The 12,130-nt window shown below is 31.5% G+C and overlaps 2 protein-coding genes across 4 annotated transcripts in view; one reads left to right on the forward strand and one right to left on the reverse strand.

Moving 5' to 3' along the window:
• LOC145241391 (voltage-dependent calcium channel type A subunit alpha-1-like) overlaps positions 1-12,130 on the forward strand; it is a 1,447,749-nt gene that overhangs the window by 852,104 nt on the left and 583,515 nt on the right. The gene's annotated exons all lie outside the window — the stretch shown is intronic.
• LOC145241393 (uncharacterized) overlaps positions 1-12,130 on the reverse strand; it is a 421,614-nt gene that overhangs the window by 29,127 nt on the left and 380,357 nt on the right. The window contains exon 4 of one of the 3 annotated variants that reach the window (XR_013862546.1): positions 1,325-1,490. Coding sequence is in view for 1 of the 3 variants with exons in the window: in XM_080104317.1 (XP_079960443.1) it covers positions 1,386-1,490 (105 nt within the window). In the remaining 2 variants the exon portion in view is untranslated. Of the gene's footprint in view, positions 1-1,255; positions 1,491-12,130 lie in introns of those variants that run through there. The other 2 variants (XM_080104317.1, XR_013862547.1) reach the window with 2 other exon arrangements.

Here is a 12,130-nt window from a genome sequence, read left to right on the forward strand (position 1 = left end):
GTTTCTTAAAGCTCCCAAATGGGATCCCCACCACAACATGTATTAAGGTCATGCCCCAAACCAATTAATAATGTGCCTGTATTTGTAAATCAGTCCGACAATAGCGTTGTTACTATCGGATTGTGTATGTGTGTGTATAAAGGTCTGTAATCGATTATTAATTCATACACTCTAATCTGTGAGAAATTCCCTCAAAATTTTAAAATATTTAAATTGACAATCAGGAAGAAATTATGATATTTTGGTGATTGATGAGTCTAGTTAGGAATAGGAAAGACATTTTCTTCGACGAGCAGCACCCATTTTCCTAGTTTTGAATAGCCTTATGCCTAATTTGTTGTTATGTTGATCTTTAATATTTTCTGCAAATAAATATTTCAACGTGTAGTATTTGTTCTCAAAATCATGACGATATCAGAAAATGTGACAATGCAGATTACAAATGCATATTACAGAATATTAATTCATTAGAAAATGTTAAAAAAATGAATAGGAAAATTAAGAACACTTATAACTCTTAGGAGGCGTTTACAGATTTTTATATATACGCCATTTTAAAATGTTAAATAGTATGATAGAATTGTAACGCTGTACACTTCGCCTCAGTCGAAAGGTGGATAAAAGAACAGGAAATAACTCCGACTCGCTTTTTGGTTTGTACACCATTTATTTCTTCATTGTTACATCCGTGATGTCAATCATGTGATGTTCTCCACGTCTCTCCCGAGATTTCAAACGTTATCTCGTCTCTCTCAAGATTTTTGTCTTTCTTTTTTTATATAGTCCTCCCCACCGGTGACGTCACTTCTCATGCATTTACAATCCGCGCGTCCGCGCTATATTACAAAATTAAATAAGCATGAAGTGTTTAGATAGCAGTATAATTAAAATAATATGCTAAATTCGCTTTGAGTTCTGTGTATGTATGTATGTATATATATATATATATATATATATATATATATATATATATATGAGAGGAAGCTTAAAACTTCCTTTAACCAAACAATATTTCGAGATATTTTCTTCAAAGTGAAACCAACAATTGTGATCGGTTTGTTTTAGTTTTAGTGGTTATTTCAAATCAACATATTTTTAATAAACACAATTGCTGAGATTATCAGAACGTCATCATGAGCATAAGATGAAAAATTATTTTATTCAAATTTGAGTATAAATGTTATTATGCGTGTATGTGTTTTAGTTACAAATGAGTATAAATTATGAATTCTGTATTGAGTTCTATTCAGTTCTTAATTTGCATATATTTCAATTTTTCCAGCAAATCTATCATTTTTTTAATGTCAAAGAAAGCCATACTTACTGCAAACAATTCATTGAATGTGACATGCAATCTTGCCAACAGCTTGATGAAAATTGAAGTTTCACACAGATATATTAATGCGTAAATGAATCGATGGGATTTGAGTTTGACTTTCTGACTTCATATGCCAGTATTCGTTACAGCATTTACACTTCTTTTCCCATTTCTGAAAAGCAAATAGGGAGTCATAGTAAACATATTTCAGTTGAATAAAACAAAGTACAGAAACGAATAATCCGTAAAGAAAGGCCTAGAAATGAACAAAATAAAAACAAATAACACGTTGTACACATCAGGTTTGTTAGGTTTGTTTTGCACTAATACCATTAAGGCATAAACGCTTGAATTCCCTTCTGCTCTGTACACTAATTAAGTGTGCTTAATGAACAGTGTACTAGAAGTGTTATAGCTTTTTGTTATTGCATTGTTTTTACAATTTTAGCGAAAGGTGACTTAGTCGAAAGCTAGAGGAATAAAAGAAAACATATGAAAGTTTGTTTGATTTTTTGGAAAGAACGGACAGATTTTATAGACGTAGAATGCATATCATCCTATATATAATATTTTGGTTGCAGAAATTCCCCTCTAGCACAAATGACCATAGATTTGCAATAACAGATGTCATATACAAATTTAATGTCTAAACTATTATCCACCATCTTACGTAACTGTAGAACGCCGTTTCATACATATTTATTCGTTATAATAAAATTCTACAATTCATCCTAGGAGCGTCATAAATACTATCGTCAAGACCTACAGAAGAAGTAGTTCGTATTTCCCCCTCTATTACAAAAGACCTCCCACCGACTCAACTCAAGACCAGGAAATATTATTCACATTATACATATACTGTCTTCTTTCGTAACTGTCATACCATTACCTTTCCTTTCCCGTTAGAAAAATAATAATTTCTCCCTTACAGAGATCCAGCAAATCTCATTGGCTGGAAGTAAGCAAATCGCTTATTTCGGAATATGACTGTTCGTAAATAAACGAACACACTATACTTTTACAAAAAGTGTCTGTACACTATTCACTCTGCAATCGTTTTACCGTGAAACAACCCAATTGTTTTTTATTTTCTCTACAGCAGCATACAAAGTTAAATACGCACGCACACAAAGACACTCCCATACACAAACGCACGCACTTACGCACACATCCACACAGAGAGCTAAACACATAGAGGGAGAAAGATAGATACCGAGAGATACAGAGCGAGAGAGAGCAAAAGAGACAGAGAGAAAGAGAGAGACAGAGAGACAGACAGAGAGACAAAGAGACAGAAAGAGATAAAATCATCGTAACGGTGCTAAACTATTGACCTCATTACACTCACGCGTCAAGGTTGGTGTTGCATCTAAATGGATACATGCAGTAGTTATTTATTTATTTATTTATTTATCATACCGATATGAATATCAAAACTGCTCACTATTATTTCAATCAATAATAAAATGTAGTTTTTTACTGCACAGAGAATAGAGAGCAATGACCCAAACACAACTATATGTATGCCTAATTTGCATAATTAGTTATTAAATAGTTTATAAAAAAATAATGTTTGGTGTTATTCATTTGAAATTGTATTGCATTATTCTCCTGATGCAATAGTTCTGGCATTAATTAATCATAGTTATTCAATAAAAAGGGAAAATTATTCAAGCCTTTTTTAAATACTATGTTCATAATTTGTCAAATTAAGTCATTTAAATAAAAACTATTAGTTTTTGTATAATTACGATGGCTTTTTAAGAAGAAAGTTATTTTCATTTTAAATTATGTAATTTCAAATAAGTTCTCGTTATAATATTTTTATATTATATATTTTTAAAGAGCGTTTTTCACTATATCTAGTTGTTTAGATTACATTTGTTTTAAAAAATTACGTTCTCTTTTCAGAACGTTAAATACAAGATAAAAAGCAAATTCGCACAATTTTCTGAATTCAGTTCAAGCTAATCCGAAAAGCTACTGAAACAGCTCGCGATATCAATGAAGCGTTTAACCAAGAACCACTACTGAACGCACAGCACAAGGGTGGTTTAAGAAATTTCGTGGCGGCAACGAGAGTCTTGAAGATGATGAGCGTAGTAGTCGACCATCGGATGTTGATAACGATCAATTAAGAGACTTAGCTTAAGCCAATTCATGCACAACTATTCGAGAACTTACTTCTTAATTAGACGGAACATATACAATGATTTTCACAACTTGATAGAGATTAGAAAGAAAAAATACTAATGGGTGCCTCAGGAATTGAACGACACCAAAAATACGCTGTTATGAAGTGTTATCTTCCCTTCTTTTACGCAACAAGAACGACCCGATGTGACTTGCGATGAAAAGTGGGTTAATTACGACAACCGGCGACGCTAAGCCCAGTGGTTAGACGCCGACGAAGCTTAAAGACATTTCCCGAAGCCAGAGTTGCACAAAAAGTAGGTCATGGTAACTGTTTGGTGGTCTGATCTCATCCATTACAATTTTTTAATGCAGGCGAAACCATTACGGCGGACTATTACTGTCACAAATGAATTAAATGCATAGAAAACTCAGAGAACAATACTCAGCACTAGTCAACAGGAAAGGCCAATTCCCTTCCACAACAATGTTCGACCGCATGTTGCTAAACTGACCTTGCAGAAGTTGAACGAATTGGTCTACGAAACTCTGCCTTATCCGCCATACTCTTCAGACCTCTCATTTATCGACGACCATTTTTTCGAGTACGTCGATAACTTTCTGCGTGATAAATACTTTAAAACCCTAAGCGATATCAAAAACGCATTCAGCGATTTCATCATCACCAGAACATAAGATTTTTTACGTTGCTGAGACATATACTTGTTTTGCGTTTGCAAAAGTTTATTGATTCTGATGGTGCTTATTTCGATCAATAAGTTTTTGTTTGCGCCGAGGTATGTTTATCCGAATTTAAAAGTTAAAAACCGAAAGAAATTTCTTGTAAACCAACTGATACAAATACTTTTAAGTTTGATAAATAACCAGTGGCGGTAGATTTTGCTTGTTTTTATATAAATGGAAATAGGTAAATAGTAAGTATTTCATATTCGAATTAATAATTAATTTAAAGACTAATTGCTGCTTGGGTGGATTTCAAAATGAATACAGTTTCTGTACCATTTAAATGATAAAATATTGTCGGATGAATCTCTTGTATAATCTTGTACATTTGTCATAAATCATTTTATTGCTCTATAAATTGTTTTTACATTATTTGTTTTTAAGTGATCCATTTTCGGCTTTGATTACTGAATGACATTCGGTTTCCCATCAAGAACTTTTCTTCTTCTTCTTCTTCTTCTTCTTCTTCTTCTTATTATTATTATTATTATTATTATTATTATTATTATTGACCTTTTACAAATGTCACCCTGTTTTGTCCTTTGATATTGCTCTATCTCATCTCTCACTATACCCTCTCTATTACTCTATTTATTTTTTTCATTTACTCCATCTCTCGCGAACTTCCATATACACTTGTGTATAAGTCGATATTCTGGTAAAATCTTTAAATTTTGAGGATATTTCTGAGATGAGTTTAGTGTTGCCATTTACGTATTCCGGATTGTTGTTCTCATCTTGGTTGAATTTATATTAACTACATTTCGAGCATTTTACTCTCTAACAATCTTCAGACGCCTGGTATTAAACTCATTAGGATCTACTGCTCGAATTTCGCGTTCAAAGATTTATAGATATCCTCATAATAACCTTTCATGAGACTTGTCATTCTATCAAAAGTATGACATTCAGAACTATCGTATTACCTCAGCACAGGACTTTATTATATATATATATATATATATATATATATATATATATATATATATATATATATATATATATATATATATATATATATATTATTAATAATAATAATAATAATAATAAACAAAATTTATTTATTTATATGAATTTCTGCAGTTTTACTCGTCAGTATGAAATTATGTACCCTTATCCTCGGTGAACGATTCGATATCCGGATCCAAATATTATTCCTGTAATGATATGGTCCCTGTTGATTGCGGTGTAATGTTATTCTTATGCAGTTCTAGGATATCCACCCTTTCAGGCTTTACCTTCTCTCTTTGAAAAGGAGCTAGTTTATTGCTAATCGCCCGAGGCGCTCTACTGGGGAAAACCTACGGGGCTGCCTGGGCACTTTTTTGCGGGTCAAAGTGCCCTTCCTAGAGGGCGCTGATATATCAATTCTACCTTCTGACCTTTATGTCACAATTCTTGAAGTGAATGAGAACTAAATGCCTCCATATATTATGAACCTTAGTCTCGTATTTATTCGGCTTACGCGATGAGTATGCTTCATAATGCAAGGAAAATACGCCTTGTATCTTTTTAATGTAAACACAAGTATTGTGATTCTCAAAAGAGTTCAATATCCCAAGCGAGAGAACCTTGGAACGTGGCTAATGTATGAATTAATATATTATCTCTCGAAAGGGTTCAACTTTATAGGAACTCAATAATTATTATTTATGAATAGGTAAATATTTTTATCCATAGATACATATATGTATGTGTGTGTTTTGTGTTTTGTGTTTTTATTTTCCACTCGTCCGAGCGGAATTACGCAACTGCATCATCAGTCGAACAATTCAAACTCCAATTCCATGAACCCTGAGTTTTAGAAGAAATTGAAATTAAGAGAATTTTGTTTCTTTGATGTATCATGACTATAAATTAAATTTAATGCAAATTTTAAAGATTTCAATTTTCAAGTTTGAGACTGTACCAATATAATGCTTTCTAATGTCTTTTAAAATATGATGAAGAAACTGAACTTCGATGAATATTTATTAATTGATACCTATTATCTATTGTTAAAATTTCACAAAAATTGAAGGCATTTAAATTTTTACGAAGGACTCTCACCTCCCTTTTTATTCTCCTTGGTGTAAAACTGTATAAATCCACAGGTAGTTCACAATACTAACTCTTATCCATAGCAGCTGTTCTCTAAAATCCATAATGCTCGTTTATAGGTTTACGAGTTAATCCTATACATATAAATACATAGTATGTACACGTACCTCACTTTACATGAATAGAGATAAGAACCCTGATTGATGGTAGATCTTTTTGGTGATTAAAATAATTATAACTCCTGGAAATACTGTTAAAATACTAACTCTGGAAATATTATGTGAACGCTATCTATGATAAAATAATCTACATTTTAATACATATGGCACATTTCTTTGTGTAGCCTCTTAAAATTTTTAAGTCTATAATGATGGCACCTCGCATAACATAGAAATCGTAAAATAATCTTCAGCTTTTTTTTATATATATTTACCTTAATTGGCATTCTTTAACCAATCCCGTGTCTCTGAAAAGATTATTATAAATTCATTACACCAGTATTTTTAAGCTTCTTTTTCTTTCATAGAAAATCTATTCGCTGTAGTCGACGCTTCGTGTAGTTTCCACTATCATGTGATTCTACTATATCAAGCATAGACGATGTTTAAAGAAAATGAATATTTCCTTCTAAATTTTTCAAAAAACACTGCTTAAGATATATTGTGTTCTCTCAAGTCTGATAGTAAGAGAGTACCAATGTGTGAATATTGGAGTTAACACTGTTTTTCGCTGATTGATATATTTCCCATAACATAGCGACATATTTTGCATCGAACACTGAAAACACGAGAAGAGAAGAGAGAGCGGAGAAGTAAGAGGGTAGTAAAGCTAGTTTTTTTTTCATTTTTTCTTTTCTTTTCGATGAATTTGTGTTAAACAAAACGGGCTTCATTAAGCTAATATCGTTCGCATGCTTTACATGATAATATGGCGTGTAATATCGTTAGTCTAAAAAGAACTTTTAAAAAAGAAAACTGCGAAAAAGATATTTCAGAAGAAACATAAAAAAAGGAATAAAAAATTAGGATGCAGAAATTATATAGATACATAATAAAGTTTTAGTTCCTGTTTGTTTATGATCTCTTGTAGTGTTTGGAGCTTAACCCCTATAACCATATTACTCTGGTAATTTGTATACATGTATATCAGAAAGAACAATAATTTGATAAGGTCTACGTTCCCACCAAACTTTATTTTATCTATTTTTAACTTGAATTTTTATATGGACCCACATGATTATATATATTCTGTAACTGCATTAAACAGAATATTTACATAAGTATATTCAATTATGTTCTAAAGAGATTTAACCGTTATCGTAGGGTCAATATTACTACTTGACATTCATAAAAATAAAATGCGAAGTTTTACCTGTAACTTAAACTAATTATAACATTACAGAGTAGAAATAGAAACGTTGCACTCGCATACACACGCACATCCATTTATATATATATATATATATATATATATATATATATATATATATATATATATATATATATATATATATATATATATAAGAAAGTGCCGGACATCTGATAATAAACTATAATAAGGAACAAGAAACAAAAAAATGGTTGGTTAAGAGAAATCGTTATTTCCTAAGTTTCGAATGAGAAGTGCGAGATCACACTTGTACGAATCGACCTGAAACACGATTAAGAGAAGATGTGAAAATGAAGACCAATTAATGAGAGATATGAAAAGAAAGAGATTAGAAGAAATGAAGTCAGAAAGGAAGATGGGTGGAATTTATAGTGAATATGATGATTTGATCTCCTCTGTTCTGTATAGAAAAAGTAATATACGATAGTTACAAGTAGTTGTCGACATTTATAACACACACACATACAGACACATTCCCACAGATATATATTCGAAGTTGATACGTTGTATTATTGGATTATCACGAGTAATAATGATATATCTATGGTCTGAGTTTGAGTGTTAAACCATATGATTGCATGCTTAAAAATTATACACATATAAACTTATCCCATTATACTAGCAAACATATATGTCCTCAGAAATATTTAATATTTTGTAATACATATAAAACGACTGGTTACATTTCCCAGGAAATGTGTACAAAAATGTTTTACTTATAACAATGGTATAATGCCCATAGTTATATTGTATGTCTCCAGCATCAGGAATGAAGGTGTTTGTGATATTCACGAAGAAGACGACGATGGTTTTCCAATGAAGTACATTTTACTTATTTAACTAAATGGATATTTAATTAATCTACTGGATTATCTTCATAAGAGATCTGAGGAGGCTTAGCGTAATATATATATATATATATATATATCTAAGGGCTTTAATGGCGTGTGCTTTCGCGAATATTCCGAGAGTAAATAAGTTTGATTTCAAGCTTCAAATAAGTTAACTAATCAACTGTTTAATTTTATCATTGCGTCATCCACTGTGCACAGTTAACCTTCTCTTTCTTAACTTCATACATTTAAGCGTCATCCTTATTACTTGATGAATGACGTCGGCGTGGGATGTGCTTAATGGAGAACGGGTTAACAAGAAACTCGGCGTTGCTCCTGAATACATTAAAATATAGGTTTCTTCGACGTCGCCTGAAAATTAAAGCAAATATAGATTTCTTTCATAATCTAGGAAGTGAGTGGCGAAGAGATTCTGTGTTTCATAGGAGCAATAGATTTAAAACTAAAAACTTAGGTGAATGATTTACATCATCATTATTAGTGCCGTCAGAGGTGAAAGGGGGTTGGGGAAAGAAATGTGGACAAACGGAGGGTGAAAAAGAGAAAGATAGAGAGACGGATTAAGATATCTAGAAAGATATAGGTTTTAATATAAAGATTGTACATACACTTTTAACTTTTCCGCTTTTTTGTTTTTTGAGGTTTTTTTAATTTTGTTTTTTTGAAGCGGGGTGCTGTTTTTTTATGGCCCTGGCAATGTCAGGTATACCTAAGAGAAAGGAATTCATGAGATAAATGCTGTACACGATGTTACCTATCCTCGGTAAATTTAAGGGAGAGGGTCCACTATTTCCAATTACCCGACGAGTAATAAGTATCAACAAACGATGTTAAAAACTGTTAATTTTCACTAACTAGGTGAATAGACAAGAAATGTGACATGTTTATTATATTTGGCTTCTGGCACCATCCTCTCGGTCTACATTTGTAAATTTTCATGTATATATCATGGAAGTCGATTATTGTAATCACTTTAATGAATCGAAGTTTTATAATGATAAATGTTTACTTTAAGACATTCTAAGATAGTTCTTAATATGCCAGCTGACGACAGTTGGCGTATTAAAAGTTTCATGAGAAACAACCCTCATAAGTAAATAATAGTAAACAACAAAATAACCGTATCACTAAAATAAAAACAAAAAAAAAATAACACAAAGAACAATTCCAACAAATTAAATTGAACCCAACACTGCTGAAACTGCATATATGATAGAGCATGTATATATATATATATATATATATATATATATATATATATATATATATATATATATGACGACACATACTTTCTCCTTGTTGATCAAGCAGAATGCTGAGGGACGGGTTTTTATTTGTTGTCTTTTCTGCTGTCCGCTGGTGATTGAATGGTGTCGAATTGTGATCGATATGATGAAACAGAAATGAGAATATGGCTGTGGGAGATAAGATCATTGAAAAGGCGAAACGGAAGTTGTCTTAAGTTGAAAGATTCTTTCCAATGAAATGGCGGGCGGCTTGGTAGCCATGAAAGCAGAGGCGTCTTCGCGAAAATCATTAGGCAAATGACAAACGGGCTAAATTGGCACAATAGTTACGAGTGAATTGATCAAAACAGGAAGTGAAGGATGATTAAATTTATACATATTTGCCAGTGATCGCTTACACTTGTACCGCCATTAAAATCGTTTTGTCTAGAATGCAACATAGATATGTTAAGAAATATTCGCCTTCTGTTACATCCTATATATATATATGTGTGTGTGTGTGTGTGTGTGTGTGTGTGTGTGTGTGTGTGTGTGTGTGTGATATAAATATATATATATATATATGCGTATGTATTTAAACACACACACACGCGCACACACACACATATATATATATACTAGTAGAATAGTATACTCATTCAAGGACGAGTATAAGTAATAACTATAGCATTAGTTTTAAATTTTTATGCGTTTCTTATTTCTTTCTTTTTGGGGATATTGTATGGTTTCAATGGTACACCCTAAATGGTATCATTTTTTATGTGTTTTATTGTCTAGAATGCATATTCCATAATTTGCAATGATAAGTTCAAGTGTATAAGATTTTATCGAACAAATACTTATAATTGACGTTTACAAAGCCCCACTGATGTATTACTTAATAAAACTGAAATTTTAATATAGATCAATTATTTTCCCTATTAAATATTCTGTATCTAATTTTATCTTAAAAATTCGAGGACCTGTGCAGGCTTGAAGAGGCACGCCTTAATGCTAAAGTTACAAAAAATAATGAGCCCATGTTAATCACCGGAATTTAGAAGAAAGGTAGGATTTATTACTTTTATGGCATTGGTTTAATTTTCTAATATCGAAAAGCTGCATAGTCAGACGTATCGATAGAGTTGTAATGGTGAAGCCCACGTATATACTTTTGTTATTGGACACAGTCTCGCAAAGAATATTTTAATTGATATACACGGTTTGTCGTGTCTACAACTTTAATCGAGTTGTGAGAATTATTAGTGATTCGACGTTGTGAACTCACTATTGTAAATAATGAATTTTATTTTTATGGGAATCAATGTAGAGGACATTTTTATCTATAAAGATTTTTAAAAGTCCACGTCCTTATACAAAAATCTACAATCACTATAGGCTCAGTTTTTGTATTCATGTTTAGTAATACTTATATGACAAACCTTTAAAATAAAATATTTAATATTATTAATATTCCGTCAATATTCTCTACTCTAGATATCCTTATAGATATTAATAGCATCAGGTTGCCGCGACATATATAAAATCCAATAATAATTAATTCCTATACACTTAAATACAAAAGCTATGCTCCTTTGATATAACTCACCATTATGAAAAATCTAACATTTTCTGCTAAATTAATCTCCTCGTCTACAAACTATTTTTCAAGAACTTGCAAATATTAAACAGACTCTCATTAAAAATGTTTTTCCTAACCACATCTCTTTTAAACGTTTAAGCCTAAATATCAATAGATTTAATCATAACCATGCATAAAACTATTTTACCGTAATCAAATACATAAAAACAATGAAATCGATAAAAAATTTAAAATTTCTCTGATAAATAAAACTTTACGAATGAATAACCCTTTTGATGATTCATAATCGCTTGATTCTTCTTCCTGACATTAACTTTGTATTTGTCGACAACTCTCGTACTGGAGGAGCCAAGATGAGAGAATGTACATCAGACGGAAGAATTTTAACATCTAGGTCATAGAACTACAGAGAAAAGTCATGTTCACTTTGCGCATGCGCAGAAGAATAACGACACCGAGAACAGGTGACTCATGTTTCTATGACAACAGCGGTATCTATTTATTTGAAGGGTCTTTTTGATCACACGTAAGGCTCACTGTGCCTAGGATACTTCGAAAATCATTGATTAGAAATAAAAAAGACAACATTCTAAACTTTTCAGCGATATTAACGTTATTTTGTTTGTTCTTTTAGTTGTAATTATATCTGACTCGATGGCAATAATGACACAAAACCAGTTTTATGTCTCAACAGCAAATATAAATTGAAGTGAGTTACAGAATATCACATCCTTTTAGGTTATTTATTGTCAAAATATGGTATATATTATTTTTCGGGATTTTTTAATTGAGAATTAATAAAATATTAATATTTGAATTATTC

This window comes from Euprymna scolopes, chromosome 20, assembly GCF_053919585.1.
Source record: "Euprymna scolopes isolate OS-2025 chromosome 20, ASM5391958v1, whole genome shotgun sequence".
NCBI lineage: Eukaryota > Metazoa > Mollusca > Cephalopoda > Sepiida > Sepiolidae > Euprymna > Euprymna scolopes.